The sequence below is a fragment of the Mesocricetus auratus genome, unplaced genomic scaffold (assembly GCF_017639785.1).
Source record: "Mesocricetus auratus isolate SY011 unplaced genomic scaffold, BCM_Maur_2.0 Super-Scaffold_100003, whole genome shotgun sequence".
Lineage (NCBI taxonomy): Eukaryota > Metazoa > Chordata > Mammalia > Rodentia > Cricetidae > Mesocricetus > Mesocricetus auratus.
Window position 1 is genome coordinate 8263910 of NW_024429188.1, and position 27404 is coordinate 8291313.

The 27404-nt window shown below is 48.2% G+C and overlaps 1 protein-coding gene across 5 annotated transcripts in view; it reads left to right on the top strand.

Moving 5' to 3' along the window:
* The window catches only part of Iqsec2 (IQ motif and Sec7 domain ArfGEF 2), an 84002-nt gene extending 57448 nt beyond the window's left edge, over positions 1–26554 (top strand). For 4 of the 5 annotated variants that reach the window (XM_040744011.1, XM_040744012.1, XM_040744013.1 and 1 more), the window contains 13 exons: positions 1647–1908; positions 2763–3164; positions 8126–9021; positions 10565–10726; positions 11191–11313; positions 12500–12666; positions 15786–15925; positions 17024–17149; positions 19658–19757; positions 20980–21141; positions 22957–23130; positions 23660–23709; positions 24295–26554. In XM_040744011.1, the coding sequence (XP_040599945.1) occupies positions 1647–1908; positions 2763–3164; positions 8126–9021; positions 10565–10726; positions 11191–11313; positions 12500–12666; positions 15786–15925; positions 17024–17149; positions 19658–19757; positions 20980–21141; positions 22957–23130; positions 23660–23709; positions 24295–25260 (3730 nt within the window). In that variant the 3' untranslated portion in view covers positions 25261–26554. The remainder of the gene's footprint in view (positions 1–1646; positions 1909–2762; positions 3165–8125; positions 9022–10564; positions 10727–11190; positions 11314–12499; positions 12667–15785; positions 15926–17023; positions 17150–19657; positions 19758–20979; positions 21142–22956; positions 23131–23659; positions 23710–24294) is intronic. The other variant, XM_040744015.1, reaches the window with a different exon arrangement.
* Positions 26555–27404: the final 850 nt, after the last annotated feature.

Sequence of the window (27404 nt, forward strand, 5' to 3'; positions counted from 1 at the left end):
CTAACTTGTAGGCAGTAGGAGCTGTGGATGTTTTGAGGGTAGAGGAGATGATTGACCAAAGCTGGCTTTGAAATGTGTGCTGGTAATGGAGAGGTTTGATGGATCTAGTGAGCAGGACTCTGTCATCCTGAGAAAGACAAGAGTCTTTGATAATGGACTGGGTCTAACTTGTGGAGGGCGGCATCAGGGGCCTCTGAGGTCTAAGAGAAAGAAGAATGTAGGGTTGTAGGGTGGAAAGCAGTTCTTCGGTCTGGTCCTCACTAGTACTTGGGAGGGTGGAGGATGAACAGTGAGTGAGAGTTCCCACCAGGGCAGAGCCCAGCTCCACTGCCCCGACTTCCGGTACAGAGGGCTGGCAGTGCCCACACAGCACAAGCTCTGGAGCTAGTAGGTAGACCCTTCCGCCCACCCAACTTCCCTTGCCTTGCACCCTGACTTCTGCCAATAGAAGCTGAGGAGAGGCCCTTTAATTCTTTTACTAGCCAGGAGCTCCCATTAGCCTATACTATTTACCCCAGCTTTAAAAAAAAAAAAAGATCGTTCTTTTAGCCCCAGCCACACCCATTCTCCCACAACCTCCTCCACTCCTCAGCCTTCCTGGTTCTCCCCACCTCTGTGCTTCTCACCATGCCCTGGAGCTCTGCTGCCACCTGGGTTCCCTGGCAGCCTGGTTGCCATGACACTGTGGGAGCAGGTCTGGAAGAACAACAGCTCTAGGTAACCCCAGCAGGCAAGACCTGGGACCCAGCTCCTGTCACCTTCCTGCCTGAGAACCCCCTGCCCTCCTCCCCCAGCTGAGCAGAGGAGGACATGAGGAGAAAAAGGAAGCTTCCCCGCAGGGCAGCTCTTTACCTGTGAGGATGCTGAATGGGAGGCACTTCCCACTGTGGCCCAGCCTGTGCCTTCACCCTGCCCTCTCACCAGCAGCAGCAGCAGCAGCAGCAGCCGCAGTAACAGCAGCAGTAACAGCAGCAGCAGCACCAGCAGCAGCCTGGGAACCCTGGGAACTGGCCAGGCCTGGACTCCAGGCTGCTAAGGGCAGGGGCAGGGCACAGGGGCAGGGCTGGGTGGGGGGAGGGGAGAACCTGGATGGGCAGGGCACAGGAATCACCAAACCGGGCTGGGAGCGGGCTATACGTCAAGGAAACTGGTCTGGGGTAGTTCCGGGGAAATCACTGCATGGGGAGTAGGAGGGGATATTGCTGGGAGGGGAAGAGGTCAGGAGGGGGCAATAGACTATCGGGAGAAGGAAGATTTGAGGTTGGAGCTGCTAGGGACAGGAGAGGGAGGAGACTAGGGGTAGGGTTGTGACCGGATCACATTGTGGGGAGTGGTGGGTAGGACTGAGGACAGAGCTGAGCAAACAGCCTTGAGGGAACGGTGTCTCAGAACAGAGTTATAGAGATGGGGGCTCCAAAGGGAAGGAACTCAAAGGGAATGAAGATAAACAAGGGAACTTGAGGACAGGAGCGGTGTAGGCAGTGAGGAGACAGGTTGACGGGTCTCTTAAATGTTGGGGTCCCTAGGTATCTGAGGAAATGGGAGAAGATGGGGTTGGGGACAGGTTCTAGTGTACTCACTCAGTTGGGCCTAGCAAACCTCTCTCTTGTTGCCACATCCTGGCTCATTTTATCTCATCCCCACAGTGTGGAGGGTGATGCCCCAGGCAGTGACCTGAGCACAGCGGTTGATAGTCCTGGGAGCCAACCCCCCTACCGGCTGAGCCAGCTGCCCCCCACCAGCAGCCACATGGGGGGCCCCCCTGCTGGGGTGGGCCTTCCTTGGGCTCAGAGGGCACGCCTCCAGCCGGCCAGTGTCGCCCTGAGGAAGCAGGAGGAGGAGGAGATAAAGCGCTCCAAGGCCCTGTCAGACAGCTATGAACTCTCCACAGACCTGCAGGACAAGAAGGTGCAGAAGAGATAACTCTGGTTGCAAATGGGATGGAGAAAGAGCCAAAGGAGGGGCTTGGGGTGTGGTACTTGAGGGTGGGATTCATGGAGGGACAGTAAGGCTGGAACTGGGTCCAGGACCTGTCATTGTACAGGTGACTCACATTCACTACACATGCACTGAGTCTCCTAGTCTCTCAGCAAACATTATTGCACTCCAATAACGGGGTCCAAAAGATGAATGAGACCTGCATCGAGTCTTCAAAGACATGCAATCTAAGGGGCGGGGGAGGCACACACATTTAACAGTTTTGCAGTATGGTGCAATACACTGTCTGGAGGGGCTAGCAAGAGTGGGGGAGGGAGGGAGGGGGAAGGAGGGAGGGAGGAAGGGAGGACAATATATAAAACTGAAGAAAACTAGAGCAGTTATTCAACACATTAATTAAGGCTATGCCTAGATGTTTGGACTGCTGGTGAATCCTCCCTCACCCCCTCCCGTCTTTCTTTCCTTCCTGCTTTTCTCTTACTCTGATTCTCTTTCTTCTTCCTTCAACTGCTACTCTTCATTTTCTTTCTTTCTCTTCCTTCCTTCCTTCCTTTCCTTCCCTTTTTTTCTTCCCTTCCTTTCCTTCCCTTCTTTCTTTCTTTCTTTCCTTCTTTCTTTTTTGGTTTCTCTAACCTTTCTCTGATTTTAAGTAATATGTTTCCTTTTTTCCCCTGTGATAGTATACATCTTGGGATTATAAGTGAGAAAACACTGGGCACACGGCCTGTCATGACTTCCAGCAGTTAGTTGTGACTTGCGTGGGGTATGGTTGAGGACCAAGGCCACGAGGCTCTGGCAACTTTCTGAACTTGTTCCTCTGACAGGTGGAAATGCTGGAGAGGAAGTATGGGGGCTCCTTCCTGAGCCGCAGGGCAGCCAGGACGATCCAGACAGCCTTTCGCCAGTATCGTATGAATAAGAACTTTGAGCGGCTGCGCAGCTCAGCTTCAGAGAGCCGCATGTCCCGCCGCATCATCTTGTCCAACATGCGGATGCAGTTCTCTTTTGAGGAGTACGAAAAAGCACAGAACCCTGCATACTTCGAGGGCAAGCCTGCCTCACTGGATGAGGGTGCCATGGCTGGTGCCCGGAGCCACCGGCTTGAACGGGGTCTCCCCTATGGAGGCTCCTGTGGTGGGGGCATCGATGGTGGTGGAAGTTCAGTCACCACATCTGGAGAGTTTTCTAATGACATCACAGAGCTCGAGGACTCCTTCTCCAAACAGGTCAGGAGCCCTGAAAGGGGCTTTTCTTCTCCATTCCCAGGCTCTGGCTGCTTTTACTGGTTTTGTTTTTTCTTATCTATTTTCCAAACTGCAAGAATTTGCACTCCTGAGCACTTAATAGCAACAAATAGGTGTGATTTTAATTGAGACTTTGAGAGTGATGAGAGAGAATTGTTAACCCGAGAAAAATTACAACTGAGCATATGCCTATAATTGAAGCACTGACAAGACTGAGGCAGGAGGATTAGGAACACCTACGTTTAAAAAAAAGACACCAAAAACAAACACACCAAAAAAACAAATGAACAAAAAACCCTAAGGCAGAGATGTAGCTTAGTAGTAGAGAACTTGCCTAGCATGTACCAGGCCCTGGGTTTCATCTCCAGCACTGTTAGGGGGAAAAAACTGCATTGCTAAAACAAGCATGTTAGAATATGTGTACATAGGGTCGGTAAGATGGCTTAGTGGGTGAAGGCACTTGCTGCCAAGTCTGATGACCTGAGTTTGATTCCCAGAATCCACACTATGGGAGGAGAGAACAGATCACTTATTTTAATTTTATGTTTGTGTATCTGTGTGTGTATGCCAGGTGTGTACAGTTGCCCAAGGAGGCTAGAAAAGGATGTCAGGTCCCCTGGAGCTAGGGTTAAAGGCAGTTAAAGGCATCTGGCATGGGTGCTGGGAACCAAACTCAAATCTTCTGCAAGAGCGGTATATATTCTTAACCACTGAGCCATCTCTCCAGTCCATAAAAACTGATTTATAAAAAGATTTATTTATTTTCTTTTATATGTTTGGGTGTTTTGCCTACTTGTATGTATGTGTGCCACGTGCACACCTGATACCTGTTGCATTCAAAAGAGGGTGTCTGATCCCATGAAACTGAAATTATGAATGATTGTGAGCCACCCATGGGTGCTGGGAACTGAACTTGGGTCCTGTGAAAGAGTAACAAGTGCTCTTAACTGCTGTGCTGCTAGTTTTATGTCAGCTTGACAGACAGAGTCATTTTAGAAGAGGAAACCTTAATTGAAAAAATGCCCATGTTAGATTGGCCCGAGGGCAAGCCTGTGGTGAGTTTTCTTGATGATTGATGGAGGAGGGTCCGGCTCACTGTGGGCGGTGCCACCCTGGGCTGGTGGTCCTGGGTGCTATAAGAAAGCAGATTGAGCCAGGTGGTGGTGGCACATGCCTTTAATCCCAGTACTCAAGAGGTAGAGACAGGCAGATCTCTGAGTTCAAGACCAGCCTGGCCTTCAGAGTGAGTTCTAGGACAGCCAGGGCTACACAGAGAAACCCTGTCTCAAAAAATCAAAACCAAAATAAACAAAAGAAAGGAAGGAAAGGGAGAGAGAGAGAGAGAGAGAGAGAGAGAGAGAGAGAGAGAGAGAGAGAGAGAGAGAGAGAGAGCAGCACTCCTTCATGGCTTTTATATTAGCTCCTGCCTCCAGGTTCCTGCCTTGATGTAAAAGGAAATAAACAAGTTGCATTTGGTCATAGTTTTATCAGAGCAATAAAAAGCCTAACTAAAATAGAAATTGGTACAAGGTTCATGGGATATTGCTGTGACAAAGCTGACCATGTTTTGGGGAGGATTATGGGAGGACTTTGAAACTTTGGACTAGAAAAGTAACAACAGATGAGACAATTCTCCAGCCCTGAGCAATGATTCTTGAAAGTTTTCCTTTCACCTGCACATATGTACTGTCACATACAAGTACATGTGCACACACATGCACATGGGTGCACACATACACACACTAAACCCAATAAAGCAATAAAAATATGAATATATAGAACAAATAAGAAAACTAGAAGTCCCCACTGTTTGAAACTTGATATAATAGCAAATAAAGGCTTTACTAACGGATAATGAGCAGCTGCTGGATGCCAGGTACTCTGTGTGCTTCACGACAGATGTGTAAGGCAGAGATGATTTTCCCCATTTCATAAAGGAGGAGACTGCGGCTGAGGCTTGTGCTCTGCTCCATATTCTCCAGGATCTCCCAGTCTGGTAGACAACAGAGGACATATAGGTGGATGGCCATCTCCTAAAACAGAATGTGTTCAGAACCACCAGGGATTCTGGGAGGACCAGAGAAGTTTCTTGGAGAAAACAGCATTGTAACTAGGCCTTACAGGACTGAAAAGATGTAGCTAGCTAGAGATGTCGAAACCATGGAATGGTAGGAATGGGCCTGGCAGTAAGGATGTTTCAGCATGACTCCCCAGGGGGAAAATCCCAGTTGTTCCCAGCCATATGGCTGCAGGCAAATGGTTTCACCTTTTGATCAGCAACAGGGAGAGAAAGCTTTCTTCTTATTGCTGTTTTAGAGCTGTTGTGAAGATGCATTTCGACTAGATAACATGCATGAAAGCACCTGGTATGTGGTAAGGGCTAAGTTAGTTATTGTTTTCCTCCTAACTAAGGAGGTACTTGGTAGAAATTGTTGAATGAATGCAGCTTTAGAAAAGAAGAAATCACTGTGATCTAAACTCTGTTATCTGACCCTCTCATTGGCCTAGCATGCTTCTCTGAGGCTAGTAAAAAGATGGAAGGAAGGAAAGACATAATGAAGGGAAGATCTGTAGCATGCATCCATTCATTTATATGATAATTAGGCGCCTTTCCTGTGTCAAGTGGTAGCTGATCTAAAATAGAAACTGAGCTTGAACCTATTCCTGAGGGAAGACTAGAGACTAGGAGAATACCATCTAATGGAAGAACCAGCCCTGATCCTAGCGCTCTGTGCTATCTAAGTCAGATGTGAGGGAAATGGATTATTTACCTATTTCTGTACACAAACTACCCCAAAATTTAGTAACTTAAAATTTAGTACCTGACCTTAGGGACCAGTGAGATGGCTCCATAGGTAAAGGGACTTGCTGTTCAAGCCTGATGACCTGAATTCAATGCCTGAAACCTATGTGAAGACTGAAAGAGAGGACCCAGTGCCGCAAAGTTGTCCTCTGACCTTTACACACATGCTGTGGCTTATGTACCTACACCCACACATCATGTGTTCACAGACACAGTAATAATAAATTTGAAAACAAGTTTTAAAAACCTATCTCTTTTCTTTATTTTTCTTTGAACAGAGTTGCATTGTATAGCCTAGGCTGGTCTCAAACTTGAGATCCTCTTAGCTGAGCCTCTGGAGTGCTATAATTACAGGTGTGCACCACACACACAACAACAAGCCTTTATTATGCAGTTTCTGAGGACCAGAAAGCTGTGAGAGGCATGGCTGAATGATTCTGCTTCCGGGTCTCTCAGGAGACTGCTGTCAAGCTGTGTAGGACACAGTCTCAGAAGACTGGACTGGGCTGACAGGTTAACTCCTCTTTTGGCACTTCCTCTCTCTTAGGACTGTTCAGTGTGGCTTTCCTTAGGCGAGGGGTGCGAAGGAGCACAAGTCAAAGGGAGCATGCAAGACAGAATTTGCAGTATTGATAGTGTCTTTCCAGACTTTGTATACCTTCACTTCTACCATGTGTTGAGGGCCACACAGACCAACTCTAGTGTAGTGGGCATCTAAGATTATGAATACCAGCAGGAAGAGAGCGTTAGGAGCCAGTTTGGAAGCTAGGTATACAGGGAGGCAGAATTACTGGGTGTAGTTCAGATTCTCAAGAGTAAATATTGTGAGCCAGGCGTTGGTGGCGCACGCCTTTAATCCCAGCACTCGGGAGGCAGAGGCAGGCGGATCTCTGTGAGTTCGAGGCCAGGCTGGTCTACAAAGTGAGTTCCAGCACAGCCTCCAAAGCCACAGAGAAACCCTGTCTCGAAAAAAAAACAGAGTAAATATTGTGGATTTCCTAAGAGATATTTACACAGAGAGCTCTGGGAGGAAGCTGAGATTTGGGGTTTTCCCTGGATGGGAGTTAAGATGGTATGACAGAGGTAAGAGTGTGGCTTGAATCGGGGAGGAGGTAGTATTTGACTTGGGTTGATATGGAGATGGACATGCTGGAGTGTTTGGGAGTGTATCTTGTCGTTGTTAGTCCTAGCCTCTGTAAACTTGCATGACTCCCTAGGAGGTATTTTGTAAATTGTTAAGAACCTATGGGACAACAGACAATGAACTCAATGGCATTTTTGTAGACTTCTTATCTCATATTGCTTTGTTTGGGATTATTTTTGTCTAACTTGTCTTTTGCTTGTATATTATGGCTACTGATTTTGTGTTTTTATGGGGTTTTGATTGTGTGTGTGTTTCTTGTGCTTTTTCTCTGGTTTTTTAAAATTATTTTTCTAGTTTGTTTGGTCTTTTGTTTTCTAAAGAGAGAAAGAAGACATGGAGTTGGGTAGTTAGGGAGGATCTGGGAGGAGTTGGGGAGGGGAAACTGTGATCAGAATAATGAAAATAAATTTATAGCCAGGCATTGGTGGTGCACGCCTTTAATCCCAGCACTCGGGAGGCAGAGGCAGGCAGATCTCTGTGAATTCGAGGCCAGCCTGCTCTACAAAGCAAGTTCCAGGACAACCTCCAAAACAATACAGAGAAACCCTGGCTCAAAAAACCAAAAAAAAAATAAGAAAGAAAATAAATTTATTTCCGATAAAAATATACATACATATATAAGAATAATAAGGGGCTGGAGAGCTGGCAGGTTTGATTCCCAGAGCCCACATGGTGGCTCGTGACTCTCTATAACTCCAGTTTCAGAGGATTTGCTACCCTTTTCTGTCCTCCACTGGTACCAGGCACGTGTGGTACACAGACATACGTTCAGGCAAAACACCCATACACACGAAAATAAATAAATGGGTAAATCATTTAAGAGTTTAAAATAAAGAACATATGAGCAGGGCGACCGACGATGACACAGACCCCTGCTTTCTTGGCTAACCTAGCAGGTGGCTTTCCCTTCCCTTCTTCTCTCCTTCTGACCCTTGAGCCATTCATTCCTCCCTCCAGCATTCCTCCCTTTCCCTTTTCAACTTTCACTGTGTACAGGTCAAGTCTCTGGCTGAATCCATCGATGAAGCACTGAACTGCCACCCGTCAGGGCCTATGTCTGAGGAGCCAGGGTCAACCCAGCTGGAGAAGCGGGAATCAAAGGAACATCAAGAGGACAGCTCAGCCACATCCTTCAGTGACCTTCCCCTCTACTTGGATGACCCAGTTCCCCCTCCGTCACCTGAGCGAATGCCCAGCGCAGAGCCCCCACCCCAGGCCCGCCCTGAGTTCTGGGCACCAGCTCCCCTCCCACCAGTTCCTCCACCGATGCCACCAGGGACCCGGGAAGATGGTAGCCGTGAGGAAGGCGCTCGCAGGGGTCCTGGGTGCTTGGAGTGCCGGGATTTCCGGCTCCGGGCTGCGCACCTTCCCCTCCTTACCATCGAGCCTCCCAGTGACAGTTCTGTAGACCTGAGTGACCGCTCAGATCGCGGCTCTGTCCACCGCCAGCTGGTATATGAGGCTGATGGCTGCAGTCCCCATGGGACCCTGAAGCACAAGGGGCCACCAGGCAGGGCCCCAATCCCACACCGCCACTACCCTGCCCCTGAGGGTCCAGCTCCAGCCCCACCAGGGCCCCTGCCACCAGCCCCCAATAGTGGCACTGGGCCTAGTGGTGTGGCTGGAGGTCGGAGGTTGGGGAAATGTGAGGCAGCGGGTGAGAACTCTGACGGCGGAGACAATGAGAGCCTTGAGAGCTCCAGCAACTCCAATGAGACCATCAACTGCAGCTCGGGCTCCTCTTCTCGGGATAGCCTGAGGGAACCTCCAGCCACTGGCCTGTGCAAGCAGACGTACCAGAGGGAAACAAGGCACAGCTGGGACTCGCCAGCCTTCAACAATGATGTGGTACAGAGGCGGCATTACAGAATTGGCCTCAACCTCTTCAACAAGTATGTGCTCTCAGCTCTAGCCTCCTGAACTCTTCCCACCCTGCATGGACACCTTGTTTTAGGACCTAGCTCCAAGCAGTGACCTTCGTTCTGCCATCCTGTCATTTGGTGAAATGGTATTTCGCCCCAGATGGCCAGGGATGAGGACTAGTAGAAGGGTGTCATACGGTGGGCGCACTGGTTCCCACTTGGAAATCTTAGCACTCAGTAGACTTTACTCAAAGGGATTGTCCCAAGTTAGAAGACTGCCTGGGCGCTGTTGTGAGCATCAGGCAAGCCTAGGCTACAGAGTAAGACTCTGTCAAAAAAATTAATCAAACTAAGAAATAAAGATGAAATACACAGGGTTGCAGAATAGAGAAGCCCCCAGAGTTCCTGAGTTCGGGTCCTACGACTTTCAATATCTGTGTGTCTGCTCTTGAACAAGATGGCAAGATGTTCCCCCAAAATGGTTTCCGGGTGTTGTCATCCCTATACTCCCCTTTCAGGGGAGAGGCGATCTAGAATATAAAAAACCCGAAACTAGGACCCTGAATCTGCCTTTGTTCACTCATTGTCCAGCCTTAGGTAACTCGTGTTCCTTCTTTGGGCTTCAGTTTTTTTCATCTTTCTGTAAGTAGGGTTGTGTATTTGGCGGCAGGCTGGTGTGACTAACGGTGACTAAGCTCTTTCTAGGTGCCTGGTCCTGTGCCAGGTGCTTAGGAATGGGGGTGAGAGTGTGGCATTTGATTAGAAAATAATTAGAAAACATAAGATGTAATTAGAAAACATTAGATATAGTGGAAGGCATTTGATGTAATGCCTCACATCTTTATAGTTTGTTAAACACTGCCACCTATATTTGATTTCCACAATAACTCAGCAAGGCTGGTGGTAATGTTCTTATTTTAGAGATAAGGAACTAAGACCCGGAGATGTAAACGAGACTGGCCAAAGCCATGCAGTTTGAAAGTGATTGGTTAGAGACTCCTAGGACATCCAAGTCCAAACTTCCAAACCTTAGTTTCATGGGGATCCTAAATCATTCAAAGTTCTGCACATGGGATAATTCCAATCCAGATTTTTTTTGACGGCACTCTCTGAGAAGATTGGCGACACCTAGTCCGAAGAAACAGCCACAGAAGCTGGGTAGGATGTAAGACATGGAACAAAGTAACCGCTTCTTCCTGTCATGAGGGTCCTAAGAAGGAGTCTTGGTCTAGAGCTCAGGCCTTTCCTTAAGACTCTCTGACGGTTGCTGGGACTATCCTGACAGAGAGTAGGCTCCCATTTCAATACTTATTTTCTCCTAACCGTGCTATGCCTCCAATAAAAGAGGGAATAAGTGTGAAGATGCCTTGGAATTTTGAAACTCTGTGCAACGGGCAAGTAGTTTTTTCTTGTGTTGTGGTGTTTTTTATCTGTACCCTGAAGGAATTAGACCACATTAGAGATCCTCAGCTCTCCGAAGCCTTGGTTAGTCAGGCCCCAAATCAGTTCTAGAAACGGGCAAGGTGCAGTTCTAGAGAAATAACTATGTCACCTACCTCTTCTCTTTCTGCAGGAAGCCAGAGAAGGGTATCCAGTATTTGATTGAGCGAGGTTTCCTGTCAGACACTCCTGTGGGGGTGGCTCACTTCATCCTGGAGCGGAAAGGCCTGAGCCGGCAGATGATAGGGGAATTCCTGGGCAACCGGCAGAAGCAGTTCAACAGAGATGTGTTGGAGTGAGAACCCCAACATGGGGCAGGCGGGCTAGGGATTCCTGGAAAAGGAAGGCAGGAGGGAGGAAGGGGGCAGTACATCTTTTTTGCTCACATTAACTTTTCAAAACAAGATGAATAGATTTCCCTGTTCCCATAGTCCTCTGCTCCTAAAGGGTCTTATGTCTCTTAACTCTATTCCTAAAGTCTTCTAAGAGTGGTTCTCCACAGGGCATGCTCAGCTAATAGTTTGCTTTGGGCCACAGGCTCCCATCACTGAAATGAATAGATTAATGGAAACACTTCTAGTGAGCATGCACCTTCAGTTTTCTTATTTCAGCCTCAAATGTTCTGTGTCCAGGTGTTATAGGTTCAAAGTTTGGCAGAGCATGTCGCTGGGAATGTTGGGCTGCTCGTGAGTGGGTGGGTCAGCGGTTTGTGTAGAGAAGTGAAGAGGCCACCACCCACCCTGCTTCTTGACTTTTCAGCTGTGTGGTGGATGAGATGGACTTCTCCTCTATGGATTTGGATGATGCACTCAGGAAGTTCCAATCCCATATTCGAGTTCAGGGTGAGGCCCAGAAAGTGGAGCGACTCATTGAAGCCTTCAGGTGTGCCTGCTACCCACTCCTGAAGCCGCCCTGTTCTCCTTTGGGGCCCTATTCCCACAGGGCACTTCTCGGAGCACTTTAATTTTCACAATGAAACAGAAATGAAGGGCAGGTGTGGTGAGGGAAGAGGCAGGAGGATCTCTGGGTTTGAGGCCAGCCAGGCCTACATAGTGAGTTCCAGGACAGCCAGGGCTTCATTGAGAGACCCTGTCTCAAAGAAACAAAAGAAAACAAAAACTAGCCAATCAAACAAAAATCCAGAAATGATAAATCTCACCTTGAGCGGCATTTGTAAGGTTCAGAGGTAGTGATTATAAAGTATCTAGCTCTAGCAACTGGCATACAGGCATATTAATAAGCGACAACATCAGTAGTAAATGGTGACATTCATGGATCTGGGTGTGTAAATCAGTGATAGATCATTTGCCTGTTGCATGACTGTGAGTCTTTGGTTTCTATGCACAGTACTGGAAAAAAAGACTACCATTCTATGAGGTAGATGCTTCTATCACTATTTCCATTTTGTAGATGACAAATCTGAACTTCAGGAATATTAGAGTAGTTTAGCTGAACCAGGATTTGAACTTGAGTGTATCTAATACCTTGATATCTATGCTCAGCTATAAATGCTTTGAAGATCAAACAGAGCTGGGTCTAAGTCTTGCTCCACCCCTTGGGAGCATTTACAGGAGAGATGGAGGAATTGCTGAGATCTCATGGGAGAAAGACTTGCTTTGCAGCCAGATGATGTTTTCATCCCAACTTTGATATTCACCAGCTCTATTGCCTGGGCAAGTTACCTCACCACTCTGAGCCTTAGTTACATCCTGTGTAAAATAGGACTGCTTGGGAGTTGGAGGCGTGGTTCAGTGATAGACCATATGTTTAACATGTTCAAGGCCCAAGGTTCAATCCCCACCACTACAAACCAAAGAAATAGGGAAATAGCAGTCTTGCAGTGGTGTGATCAACTGTATGAGACAGTGTACATAAGTCTCCTGGAAAAGCTCCAAGAATGTATTTATGACTTTTTCATGGTAATATCTGGGAAATTGAAGAGGAAAGACTCCAAATACTAAAGGAGTGATTCTTGAAGGAAAGGGTTTATGATGGCAACCTGGGCAGACGGTGGGTAGGTGGAGATTGCTGGCACCTAAGTCTAGACTTGACCCTTGTTGTCCCACAGCCAGCGGTACTGTGTCTGTAACCCTGCCCTTGTACGCCAGTTCCGGAACCCAGACACCATTTTCATCCTTGCTTTTGCCATCATCCTCCTCAATACGGACATGTACAGCCCCAGTGTCAAGGCTGAACGCAAGATGAAACTGGATGACTTCATTAAGAACCTGAGAGGTGACAAGAATTTCCCATCTATTTTTCTTACCCATCATCAGAGAAAAGAAACGAGGTTGGGGATGGGGGTGGGGTAAGAAAGATCCCAGATGTCCTTCTAAATTAACCTTCAATGCTGTCACTTTATCTCATGGCTGGATGTCCCCAGGGTATTCACTTGTTAATTCACTCAAATAGTTATTTGCCAGGCTGTGTGGGTAGCTCAGTAGCTGAGTGCTTACCTACCATGTGCAAGGCTCGGAGTTTGATTTCCAGAACTACAAAGAAAAACCAGTTGTTTATCCATGTACTCACTCTCAGACCAACTATTTACTAAGTATTGACTCATGTTGAGACTCTGTCTTAAAAAACAAAGCAAAGATATCCTAGCCTTTGAACTATTTCACTCAGTTATCCTTTCATCCATTTCTTATTGTGACCTTCCTTGTCTTTTCTATTTACAACCAGAAAAACTCATTTGATTACTTTGGATACCTTTCCCTCCGTTCATTTATTCATTCAACCAGCCAGTCAGTCAGTTGACACCTACTGAATGCTAAATGTGTACCAAGTAAAATGAGTACCAAGGACAATGGAGGGGAGTCGCTATAGACTCTGTTCTTAGAGCTCTTCCAGCTTGAGGGAAAGATTGACATATAGTGCCTAGATAACCACACTAAGGCGGAAAGTGAACAGGGATGTCAAAGAGGCCAAAAGACAACCTGAGCTCAAAGGAAGGAGAGCTTACCTCCTGCTGCTTCCCAGAGGATTTGTATTTTAAGGTGAGCCTTGAAGATGACAGACTAAAAATAGAGGAGGGCTTACCTAGCAGAAAGAACAACAGAGGCCCAGACAGACAAAACTGTGAGGTTGTTTAGAGAACTGGGATGGGGTGGGTGAACACTTGGGAAGGTCAGATGGATGCACTATCTGAGGTCCGCCAATCACAGATAAATGGTGTCACTTTGATCTTTTCTTTTGGTTTACTGTAACGATGTCAAGACCTAGATCTCAACCAAAGAGCAGCCTGCTAGAATGGCACAGATATTGTGATTATTTCAAAGGAAATGAAAGAAGGGAAATAGAGATAGGGAGAACAAGACAAAGTTGCCGACTGTCATAATTTACGTAGTTGAAGACTCTGAGCTGTCTGGCAGCTAAGGGGAAAAAGGCAGTGGGGAGCAGAATGTACTTTTAGCACTTGTGCAAGGAAGAAGTATGGTATTTCCAAAAGAGAAGTCTCTTTTTGCTAGCAGAGGCTTTGAAGAGAAGAGTGAGAAGGTTTCACTCAGCACATAGTCAAAAGGGAAGAAAGGTGACAGACTTAGAAAGAGGAAGTTAGATTGGAGGGTACCCAGAGCTGTTTCCCATAATCTTGCCGTCATTCATTCATCCATATACGATATAGACAGTCAGTCCTCCATACCTGTGGGGTCTTTCTTCATCAGTGAATTCAACCAACTGTAGACATCTGGAAAAAAAACAACCTTGTGTCTGTGCTAAATATTACAAACTTTTTTCTTGTCATTATCCCTAAATCGTACAGTAAAACCAATGTTTACATAGCATTAGCATTGCAGTAGATATTGTAAGTAATCTACAGATTATTTAAAGTAACAAAAGAATGTATGTAGGTTATATGAAAATACCACCTCATTTTACAAGACCAACACCTCAACATTTGGCAACTGTTCTTAACTGTCTTATTTTATAGATGAGATATGAGCATTTGGGTATTGATGGAAGATCTTGGAACCAATCTCCTATGGATATGGAGGGATGAGAGAGAAAGAGAGAAACTGCATATATTTCCTCCAGTTATTGAATAAATAAGCAAACAAACAAATGAAAGTGATACATATTTATTTTAGGAATGTGGGGCATGAGGCTATATTTCAGCAATAGACTGTACTTAATATTCATAAGACCCCTGGGTTTAATGCTGGGCACTGCCAAAAATTATTTTTCCTTACATTCATTTTATTTGTTTATCTATTGGTGTATGTGTGTGTATGTGTGCGTGTGTACACATGCCATGCTGTTCATGTGGTGGTCAGAGGACCACTTGCAGGAGTTGGTTCTCTTCTTCTACCATGTAGGTTCTGGGAATGGAACTGAAACCATCAGATTTAGCAGCAGGCACCCTTACCTGCTCAGTCATCTTTCTGACCCTCATGTAGTTTATTATCTTACTTTGTTCACTTAACTTGATACAAGGATTTTCTCACATTATTGAAATATTTTGATAAACATCAAGTTCATAGAAAACTATCCTTTACTTAGCTATTTCTCTGTTGTTAGAAATGAGGCTGTTTCAGAATTTCTCCACAAATAGCACCAAGTGAACATTCTTTGACATCAAGCTCACATATATTTCTGAATAATTCCTTAGGGTAGATTCTTTGGAAAGGAATTTCTGGGTTTGAATATTTAGGCTCCTGCCAGATTAGTTTCTGAAACTGTTACATCAGTATACATGCCAAATCCCTCATATTTTTACTAACTCTGGATAGTAAAGTAATATTCCCAGTTAAGAAAGCCAAAAATAGCCAGGTGTGGTGGCACACTTCTTTAATGATAGCATTTAGGAAGTAGAGGCAGATGGACTAAAAAGAAAGAAAGGAACAAAGGAAGAGAGAAAAGGTGGTGTGGGATAGCAGTTAAAAGCACTGGCTGCTCTTCCAGGGAACCCAGGTTCAGTTCCCAACACCCACCTGGTGCCTTACAACTGTCTAACTACAGTTCCAGGGGATCCGGTACCCTCCTCTGACCTCTAAAGACAGCAGGCCAACGTGGTGCACAAACATATGTGCAGACAAAATACATGTGTAAAATAAATACATAGATAGATCTTAAAACAAAACAACCATGGAAGGTAAAAAGTAGAACCTGATTGTCTTGAGGACAGTGTGTTGTAAGTTGTTTAGACAAAATCCCTACCCTGGCTAAAAAAGCAATTGGCTGTTTTGTTGAAAGGCACCTTCCCTGTCTCACTCATAACTAAAAGGCCAAGAATATCCACTATTTTGTTGTTGTTTTTGTTAAGGTCCATACTAGGTGTGGGATGTTATGGAGACCCTCCTCTACTGCCTACTCTTCATGTTGCCATGACATATTCCTGTGTTACACTTTCCCCATAGGGGTTGATAATGGTGAAGACATCCCCCGAGACCTCCTGGTAGGCATCTACCAGCGCATCCAAGGCCGTGAACTGCGGACCAATGATGACCATGTGTCCCAGGTGCAGGCCGTGGAGCGCATGATTGTTGGCAAGAAACCGGTGAGTGCCTGGAGAGGGGACACTATTGTGTGGTAAGTAACTCCCCTGCACCCCAACCCCAGATTCCCCTTACCTGTAAAATGAAGTGGAGGATAGTATATTCCTTAGGGGCCATGGGAGATTCCCCATCTAAATGCATATAGTATATTGCAAACTTTATAATAGGTACTATATAATATTTTCTTCTCATCTGTGGTTTTGTCTGTCCATCTCAAGTAAGGAGATTAAAGCTATTTTTCTTTTTTTGGTTTTTCGAGACACGGTTTCTCTGTATTGTTTTGGAGGCTGTCCTGAAACTCACTCTGTAGACCAGGCTGGCCTCGAACTCACAGAGATCCGCCTGCCTCTGCCTCCCGAGTGCTAGGATTAAAGGCGTGTGCCACCAATGCCCGGCTTAAAGCTATTAATTGCTAAGAAACAGATATATTTTGGTCAACAGACATTTATGGATGCCTTATCCCTAATCCCAGCATTTTACTGGAATCCAGACACATGTGAATCAGATACAATTTCTGTCTTTAGGGTCATTCAGAGATTAGTGATGTTCCAAGACAAAGACACAAATAATACTTCTGCCTTGTGGTCTAATTTAGAGGAACAGGAATCAGGGAGAGGCCATTTTAAAATGGCCAAGGGAAATCAGAAAGATTTCTTGGAAAATAACTTTGGAATTGTGATTTGAAAGAGAGGCAAAATACGGCCATGCAGAGCTGAGCAGGAAAAGCATTTCAGACAGAGGGTGCTAGCAAGACGAAGACAAGGTGGCAGAAAAGCTTAAAGGACTTAGTTGTTTATATTCTTTGTGTCAGGGTGACAGATATGTATCAGGTGTACATTTTGCCTAATTAAGGTACCAGAGGCCTGACGCTGATGGGATGGCCTTGCTGACACCTATTTTCTTTCTTTTTTTTTTTTTTTTTTTTGGTTTTTCGAGACAGGGTTTCTCTGTATTGTTTTGGAGGCTATCCTGGAACTCGCTCTGTAGACCAGGCTGGCCTCGAACTCACAGAGATCCGCCTGCCTCTGCCTCCCGAGTGCTGGGATTAAAGGCGTGTGCCACCAACGCCCGGCTGACACCTATTTTCTACATCTGTCCAGGTCCTGTCTCTTCCTCACCGTCGACTGGTTTGCTGTTGCCAGCTCTATGAGGTGCCAGATCCAAACCGCCCCCAAAGGCTGGGGCTGCATCAGCGGGAGGTTTTCCTCTTCAATGACCTCCTTGTGGTATGGGCATTGGGAAGAAGGAAATGGGAGGGAGCTAGTCAGCACAGCTGCTTGCTCTAATGCAAACCATGGTATGTGGAGTGTGATTGGTACAGTGAGTGCTCCAGCATGCAATCTGCATGGCCTCCAGTAAGGCATAGCCCTTCTCTGCCCCTCCTTTGGCCATTTTGATGTAGTGACAGCCGCACGAGGGTAGACAATGTGAGGATCGGGGGAAATGATGGACCTATAATCTGGGAAGTGGTAGGAAAAGTCCCTGCCCACTGCAGTAGCACAGAGGGTTGTGAACAATAGAAGCACAGAGGCCCCGTGAACCTTATACTTGTCCTGATGTTGGAAGTGATTAAACAAAGCACATCACTGGGACAGAGATACAGATCTTTTAGTGATGGGGTTTGGTGGATTCTGTGGATCAGAAGGGATTTTCAGGATTTTCTGGGCATGAACCACTCTTCAAGATGGTTTAGCCCTGACTGCTAGAATCGTTGTGAAGTTTTTTTGGGGGGGGTATTTCGTTTTGTTTTTCTAATACAGGGTCTCATTGTGTATCTCTGGCTGTCCCTGGAATGCACTATGTAGACCAGGCTAGCCTCAAACTCACAGAAATCCATCTGCCTCTGCCTCTGCCTCTGGAATGCTAAGATTAAAGGCATGAGCTGCCACACCAGCCTAAAATGTGCCCCCTCACAAGGCTCCCCTCCTACTCTACATTCTCCACTGTTTCTTGGGATCACAAAGAACAACTAATTCCCCTCTGTTCTGAGACAGTACTCCAGGAATTTGAGAACAGCAATCTCGTTCCTTCCTTGGTCTTCTCGCCTTCACATTAGGGTTTCTCAGTCTTAGCACTGTTAATATTTTGAGACAGACAATTCTTTCTTGCAGGGGCCTGTCTTGTACGTTGTAGTATTTTAGCACCACTTTGGAATACCTACTAGAAGCCTTTATGTGTTCTCCAGAGAAAAGCAAAAGAGAGAGAGGGGAGGGGTGGGAGAGGGAGAGAACATCTTCAGGGAAGAAAAGGTGGAGGGAACAAAAGGAAGCAATATCTTCTCTGGCCATTGTTCTGTGTCCTGTGGAAGCAGGGGTCAAAATCCTCTCCAGCTGAAAATCACCACTCTAAACAAAATGCCTCAACATCCTCTCCAAACCTCAGTTGCTTGCTTCATGAAAGAGTGCTAACCCTTATCTCCCTGAGCTGTCAAGAAAATGAACTAAGAAGCCTGGCGGATTCAGTTCCATAATAGAGTGCTTGCTTAGTATATGCAAGGATCTGGGTTCCATTCCCAGCACTACAAAAGGGGGAAGAGATAATCACAACTTAAACCAGATGTGCCTGGCCCACACAGGTGCTGAGTCACTGTTAGATACCCGTCATTGTCACCCCTCTGTGTGAAGCTCTGTGCTAGCTACTGAGTGGGTACATGGAGATAAACCAGACTCAGTCCTATTCTCAGAGACTCACAATCCAAAGGACATAAAACGTGTTTTGCAACATAGAGTGGTGATAAAGCCCTTAATCTAAACATTTGGGAGGTGGAGGCAAAAGGAACAGGAAGCTAAGGTCAGACTGGGCTGTGAGATGGAGGCCTTATCTCAACCACCACACCAAAAAGTGTTTGACTCCATGTGCACTGTAACCAATGTACAATCAAGCGTTTGTTTTAAGAGTCATTTGTAGGCCGGGCAGTGGTGGCGCATGCTGCGTACCGCATGCCTTTAATCCCAGCACTCAGGAGGCAGAAGCAGGTGGATCTCTGTGAGTTCTAGACCAGCCTGGTCTACAAGAGCTAGTTCCAGGACAGTCTCCAAAGTCACAGAGAAACCCTGTCTTGAAAAAAGAAAAAAAAAAGAGTCATTTGTAGATGTTGAGGCTGTAGTTTAGGGATAGAGTACTTGTCTGGCCCTGGGTTTCATCGTCAGCCTCCAAAACAATACAGAGAAACCCTGTCTCGAAAAACCAAAAAAAAAATAGCCACTTGCAGATTTTCCGAGCTTATGTTAGTGTAGAATCCAGAATGCCTAAATACTTGATAAAGACTTTGGGTTGTTGCCAGGTTGGTAATCCTGTTCATAGGCTAGGCACAAGTTGCTGTAGCTCTGTATGGTGAAGGTTGGGGGAGGCGAGAGAACCAGAGGGGTGATCACATATTCACACCTATCATAGAGTCTGACAAGGGAAAAGGTATAGACCGGCACCATGGAAGCTCAGAAGATGGGACCAGAAGTCTATGTAAGGTATTAGGACAGGCTTCCTGGAGGGACCAGCATCCGTTTAGTTCCTTTAAGAGTCACAGAGGCGTGTGTATGCTCATGATGTCACAAACTTGCATTTGCTCCCTCTCCGTTCCTCCAGTTTCAGTTCTCCCTTGTGGGTGTATGTGTTCATGTGGATATGTCTGTTACTGGGAATAGGTGGGGAAGGTGCTTACTAGAAATGGGTACCGCTTGGAAATTCCCCACCCTAAACCCTGCCTCTTATCTTTTTCCCACCCTTCTTTGCCAAAGGTCACCAAAATTTTCCAGAAGAAGAAGATCTTGGTGACATACAGCTTCCGTCAGTCCTTTCCCCTGGTGGAAATGCACATGCAGCTCTTCCAGAATTCATGTGAGTCCCCTCTTGAACCCTAGCATGCATCCCAGGGCGTATCAGAGCCCATGCTCATCCTTCATCTACACTAGCTGCTAGCCTTTGAAGTCCCCTACAATTGGGTAAAAGTCTCCAAAGTATCTTCTTGTCCAAGGGTGAAAAGAAGACTAGAAAGGAGTATGATTTGGGTGTGGCTCCTGAAGAACATGGAACAGAAATATTTGATGTGTTCCTTATGAGCAGATGTGACAGTCACTTGTGCTTTGAAATGCTGAACTGAGAAGAGCATGATTGGGTGTCATTCAAGAGAGCAGAGTCATTGTGAGAGGCAGGGGTACAAAGGGAAAGGTTTCTAGAAAGCAGTTTCAGAATTCTGTTTGCCTTTACACCCTGGAGTCTGGGATAAGGTTGCCAGGGCTACCAGGAGTTTGGGGCAAAAGGAAACCACTGAAGATGCTTGAACACGGATGAGGCATTTCAGAGTTGGGTGTTACCGGAATAGTTTTCAAGGTGGACAGGGTGATGTGTAGGGCAGTATTTGAGAGACAGAGACAGAGACAGAAAAGTTACTTGAGCCCAGGAGTTTGAGACTAGCCAAATAGGATGACTCTGTCTCAGAGATGCTTGGCAGCAATGGGGAGTGGGTTGTATCATTTCTCAGTTTCTTGTCTTAGCCACTTTGCTTCAAACCTGACAGAAATACCCAGCTTCTGGGCACTTTGCATATGGGTGATAGTTGAATATCTTCGTCTGTTTGTGAGGTTCCTGGCAGTGGGACCAGGAACTATCCCTGGTGCATGAGCTGGCTTTTTGGAGCCCATTCCCTATGGTGGAATGCCATACTCAGTCTTTTTTTTTTTTTTTTTTTTTTGGTTTTTCGAGACAGGGTTTCTCTGTATTGTTTTGGAGGCTGTCCTGGAACTCGCTCTGTAGACCAGGCTGGCCTCGAACTCACAGAGATCCACCTGCCTCTGCCTCCTGAGTGCTGGGATTAAAGGTGTGCGCCACCAACGCCAGGCTCATACTCAGTCTTGATGCACGTGGGAGGGGCTTAGTCCTGCCTCAACTTAATGTGCCAGACTTTATTGACTCCCCATGGGAGGCCTTACCTTTTCTGAGGAGTGGATTGGGGGTGGGTTGGGGGAGGAGTGGGAGGGAGGGGGAACTCTGGTTGGTATGTAAAATAAGAAAATTAATAAAAGAAATACCCAGCTCCTCCTGTCCACTCCCATTGCTGCAGATTATCAGTTTGGGATCAAGCTATTGTCTGCGGTACCTGGAGGGGAACGAAAAGTCCTCATCATCTTCAATGCTCCTAGCCTCCAAGACAGGTTGCGCTTTACCTCTGACCTTCGGGAATCTATTGCTGAAGTGCAGGAGATGGAGAAGTACCGTGTGGAATGTGAGTAGCTACAGCCATGACTGTAACTATCCTTGTCATGACACAATGTCCCACAGACACCAAAAATCCTATCTTCTGAGTTAAGGGCCAGCTTGCCCAACCTCCCTACTCCTCATTCTAGGAACTGTTCAGCTTCTGCCTTCATGCTTTCAGAGACAAGAGGGTCATTACTTCCTAACCCCAGATTATTATTCCAGTCCCTGAGAGTCTATGCTGTGGCCTCCACACCCACCCTCTAATCAGGAGCCAACTCTTCCTTCTATTGCATGGTATCAGGGAGAAGACTCAGGGCATAGGAGATAGGACTGTAGCTTCATACTTCATGTCTGCTATTTGTTATCTGGGCAAACTTGGGTGAGTTCCGCGGCCCTCTGAACCCTTGGTTCAGATGAAACCGGGACAAAGAAATCTTCACGGAGTTTGAAAAGGAGCCAGACACAGTGGTTGCACACCCGTAATCTCAGTACTGGGGAGGCTGGGGCAGGAAGATTTCAAGTTCCCAGCCCAGTGTGGCTACCTAGTAAGTCTCTCACAAAGAGAGGGGAGAGAGAAAGAGGAAGAGGAGAAGAGAAGTTGAAGATGAAGGAGAGGAAGAGAGATCAGTGCATCCATTTTGTCCAATAATATCATTCCCTGTCTCCTCTCCTCAGTAGCAGCTCCTGAGCTGAGGTCCAACTCAATAACCAGGTGTTTTCGATTGTAGACGATGGACAATAGTGATTTTATCTCGTTCTTTCTGATGCCCTCCAGGTTTTCTCTTTCCTAAGCTAAGCAGTCACAGTTAAGTAGCATGGCATCGAGGAGGAAGAAGGCAAAGAGAAACAGAAGCAGCAGTCAGTTCTTTGATAGGTCTTCAGGAAGGCAGAGTATCAATTTAGTAGAGTCCTGGAACCCTGGGGGAATCTAAGGCAGGAGATCAGCCATATCGAGATAAGGAGAGACCCACTAGACCTGTTTTCCTGACCTCATTGGAGATATGGGGGCCAGGAGAGCAGGATAGACCTGCTTCTAGAATGTTTGTTTCACTGATCTCAACTGTCTGACCCTGAGCAAACTCTGACTTCTCAAGTTCTCAGGTTCTTTTTCTGCAATGTAGAGGATGCTCATAATGTGAAATGAGAGGGATCAAGTGCGTGCTGTCCCCAGCATCCTGTCTGGCACATAATAGAGGGTTTGATTCCCATCAGTTTCCTGCCCTTGCTGTTCCAAGAGCTCCTGTGCTATGAAGCAATGCATCTGAAAACTGAGTGAACTTTAAAGGACTGTCTTTCACCATAGGCTAGAAGGGCCTTCTCATCCTTACTGTGAGCCATCTGTTGTAATGCTCTTGTTTAAAGGGCAGGGGTGAGCCGGGCATTGGTGGCACACACCTTTAATCCCAGCACTCAGGAGGCAGGGGCAGGCCGATCTCTGTGAGTTCGAGACCAACCTGGTCTACAAAGCAACTGCCAGGGCAGGCTGCAAAGCTACACTGAGAAACCCTGTCTCAAAAAAATAAAAACAAAGAAAGAAATGAATAGATAAATGGCAGGGGTGTCCACAAAAGGGTAAAGAAGAGGGAGCAGGAAGAGTAGGCACCTAAACTTTCAGGGAAGAAAGAAAAAGAAGGGTTAGGTGGCGTAGGGTGGACTGGGCACCTAAGGAGCTTTGAAGATGGAGTTGCAGTTTAGCGGGGATGTGCTACTAGAGGGGTGGGAGTGGGCCAGGAAGCTTGGGGAGCACAAGGAGGGAGGAAAAGTGAGGAAGGCTCTTAGTCTATCAGGTGGGTTCATAGTGTTATTCCTGACCTTTCCCATTTTCTCCACTGCTACCCAGCGGAGCTGGAGAAGCAGAAAGGTATGATGCGGCCCAATGCCTCGCAGCCTGGAGGAGCCAAGGACTCAGTGAATGGGACTCTGGCCCGCAGTAGTCTGGAGGACACTTATGGGGCAGGCGATGGGCTCAAGCGGGGTGCACTCAGTAGTTCCCTGCGAGACCTCTCTGATGCAGGTAAGTGCTCTGGGCCCCCGCCCTGACTGGGGAGATGCGGGACCAGGTGTCCTCTTTGCCTCCTGTCACTGGCTGTTAGCCTTCCTCCAACACACACACACACACACACACACACACACACACACACACACACACACACACACACACACACACACACACACATACACACACACACACACGCCCTTCCTTCAGAGCTCTGGGCACTATGTCATAGGGGGCCTGGTAGCCAGGTCAGAACAGGTGGGGCCCAGGGTTTCTGCCAGGGAATAAAAAGTGGGGCCACAAACTCAGCCCCTCTCCTCTTTTCCCTCTTCTGTCTCTCCTTTACTGCCTCTCCTCCATATTTCCTCCTCTCTTTCCTCCTTCTCAACCTCTCCTCCTCCCTACCTCCCCCTCTTCAATGGGGGAGAGGGGCAATGGGGTGTCTGTCCCTGGGAGGGACCTAGGCCTGGTGCCCAGCTCTGGAGCCCAGCAGGGTGGGGAGGGAGGGTTGCTGCTCTGACGCTGGGCTCCTTGCTTGTGGGTGCAGGGAAGCGGGGGCGGCGTAACAGCGTGGGATCGCTGGACAGCACCATCGAAGTAAGTGTCCGCTCCTGCCCCACTCATTTTCTGCATGAGTCCCGCCCTGGCCATGGAGCCCCAGAGGAGGAGGGGACCTGTTGCCTACCCCTCTTCCGTGCTGGGAACCACATGGCTGCCTCTCCCAGCCAACCACTTTCTCCGTCTGTCCTCAACTCTGTCTGTCCTCACTCTGCCTGTCTCTCAGTCTGTCTTCCACTCTCCCATGTCCCTTCTTAACCCCAAGGCCAACTCCAAATAGGGATGCCCTTGGACTTGGGCCTCACGAGACGTTAACCTCCAAATCCTGCTCTTTGACCCTGAGCGAGTGACTGTGCCTCTCTAGGCCTAACATTTTCTTGGCCTGAGAAATGGTCATGAGAAGGAGGTCCTACTGATTCTTCCTCTGCCCTCTGAGGGTCAACTGAGGTAGTGGATGTGGTAACAGCTGGGGAGCAGAGCTGGCCACGAATACAGGACTGCTGTTTGGTTTTTGCTGTTACTTTGGGATCCCTGTCGTTCCAGCTTCAGGGACAGGGGAGGAGTCTAGGGTTGGGGGTTTAGGATATTTAGACTGGCCTGACTTCCCCCCCTTCCCCCTTTCAGGGGTCTGTTATTAGCAGTCCACGCCCTCACCAGAGGATGCCACCTCCGCCCCCACCCCCGCCGCCAGAGGAGTACAAGAGCCAGAGGCCAGTCTCGAACTCCTCATCTTTCCTGGGCTCCCTATTTGGAAGCAAGAGAGGCAAAGGGCCCTTCCAGATGCCACCACCGCCAACAGGCCAGGCCTCTGCCTCGTCTTCATCTGCTTCCTCCACCCACCACCACCATCACCACCACCACCATGGTCACAGCCATGGTGGCATGGGGGTGCTACCTGATGGGCAGTCCAAGCTCCAGGCCCTGCATGCCCAGTATTGCCAAGGACCGGGCCCTGCCCCACCACCCTACCTCCCACCCCAGCAGCCCCCTCTGCCCCCACCCCCTCAGCAGCCTCCACCCCTGCCCCAGCTGGGCTCCATTCCACCACCACCTGCCTCAGCCCCGCCTGTGGGGCCACATCGACACTTCCATGCCCATGGCCCAGTTCCAGGACCCCAGCATTATACCTTGGGCCGGCCAGGCAGAGCCCCAAGACGAGGGGCTGGAGGACACCCTCAGTTTGCGCCCCACGGCCGCCACCCCTTGCACCAGCCCACATCCCCCTTGCCCCTGTACAGTCCTGCTCCACAGCACCCTCCTGCCCACAAACAGGGCCCCAAGCACTTCATCTTCAGCCACCACCCACAGATGATGCCAGCAGCAGGTGCAGCTGGGGGCCCCGGGTCCCGGCCACCGGGAGGATCCTACTCCCACCCTCACCACCCCCAGTCACCACTGTCACCACACTCACCCATCCCACCTCACCCCTCCTACCCGCCCCTGCCCCCACCCTCACCTCACACCCCACATTCACCCCTACCACCCACCTCCCCTCATGGCCCACTGCACGCCTCTGGGCCGCCTGGCACGGCTAATCCACCCAGTGCAAACCCCAAGGCCAAACCAAGCCGGATCAGCACTGTGGTCTGACGAGTGCGATGGGTGTACCGGGGAACAGGATAGTCTGGGGAAATCCACGGGAGAGGGACTTTGCCCCTCTCTTCTTCCTCAGTTTTTTTCGAAATATGTATACACTCAGCAGTGTCCTTTTTTTCCACTTCTCCACACCTCCAGACCCTTCTTCCAACCCCTAGCAGTTGTCACGGGGTTCCCTTCCAGATGGGAGGGCCCTTGCCACTTGGCGGCCTGTACTTAGGGCACTACAGGGCCGGGAAGCGGTGAGGGCCTGTCCGCAGTCCTTGTCCTCCTTTTCCTGTCTTCCTCTTCTCTTTCTTGTCCCTGGAGGTCTAGTTGGTGGCCTCAGACCTCTGGGCAAATGTGAGCTTCCTTGCAAGCTGGTGGAGAAGGCAGGCTTCTGGAGCTGTGGGGGTGAAGGCTTCCCTGGAGCTCCTCTGGCTGTGTGGGGCTAGGAGAGAGCTCTGTAGAGCTGTGGCCAAACCTCAGGGCCTAGCCACACACCTCCATGTGTCTTTCTGCCTCCTGGAGGACGCAGACGGCAGTGCACTCTGTGGGTGGAACCCTGCTTGTGCTGGCCCCCTGCCGAGGACACCGCTTCCTCTCTTGACAGGCCCCAGCCCAGACCTCTTCGGCTTCAGGAACTTGCCTTGCCCTGCAATGTTCTTACCCTGATCAAAGTCCAGACAGGCTTTTTTTTTTTTTGGAGGTGGTGGGGGGCTCAGGTCTGGGATGAGAAGGGTACTGCCCTCCCTCACCCATATTGCATGCCCCCCCAAATTCTTCTACTTTGCCCACCTACATCTGAAGACAATGCACTTTACAGATGTCACCCACACATATCTCACTGGGGCAGGGCACCCAGCATCAGCCCTGGGGAAAGACTCCCAGACGATCACCCTGAGCCCAAGATGTCCTTCCTGAGGCAGAGATCGAAGCCATCAGAGCTGGGGCTGCGAGCCAGAATGCCCAAGCCCCTCTTGTTCATCAAAATCTCCACTGTCTCGCCAGTCCTTTCGCAGCCCTGTTTATTTATTATAAATATATTTTTTACAAGTCCCAGCTCCTCTCCTCGCCCTATACAGCCAGCTCCTTTCACAGCCCCTGCCTTCCTCGCCCTTGTCCAGTATGGGCTGCAGTACAGACAGACAGAGGGACCCTCTATGCCAAAGGGTCCCCAGGGCTTGGGGTTGTGGGAGGGTGTTGGTAGGAGGGACTGTATGGAGAGGAGCGGGGGTTCCGGCATTGTCTTTTTCCCTCTTGTATATAAGAATGTATATTTGATGCCTCATAAAAGACCTTGTGCTCACCTCTGGCCTCTGCCTCCTCCTTATGTCCCCTTCACTGTGGAGCCCATGGAGAGAGAGGCACTAGTCCGGGGAGGCGAATGGTAATTCAGACAACCGGGTGGGCAAGATGCTTTGGTTGGGTAGGAAGGTAGATGCGGGTGCATTTCCTGTCTCGTTTCCTGTGTTGTCTGCATGACAGTGGCAGGCGTGTGGGCTTTGGCGTTGGTCCAGTACACACCCTGAGGGTTCCACTGAGGTACAAGGCTTTCAGGGAATGATCCTCCCAAGTTTTAGTCACCTCAGTTTACCACCCGGGAGGACCACTCATTGTTATGCTATCGAACTTGGAGGTCACAACCTGTGCCCCAAGTCAGGTTCAGTCACCTGTCTTCAATAAGCCAACTAAAAGAGCCAAATTAAAAGTGGAAAGCAGAATGAAAAAGAGATTTATTCAATGTGACCATATTGGAAAGACAAACAAAGAGGTCTAGAGAAACCCCCGAGTCTGTCTTCAGGGTCCTGAAGTTAGGTCAAAGTTTTAAACAGAGGGCCAAGGATAGGCACATGGAAGTAGTCCCGGTCAAGGTGTGGTCCAAGCCACCATTGACCGTTCTTTGTCTGGGCTTTAGTCTCATCCTGTAAGATGGTTAGAACTGGGTAAAATCTCTTTCCAGAGACAAATTTTCCTTCTGGCATGAGGTTCCTGGGTAATTTCCCTTTCTTTGGAGCCCATTGTTTCCATAATCTGATAGACTGAGAGGCACAGCAGTCTCTTTAAAGTATTCAGGCTGGGGAGATGGCTCAGAGATTGAGCATTTCCTGGCCTGGAGGTAGTGGCATCCACTACCTCCCAGCACTCCGGAGGCAGAG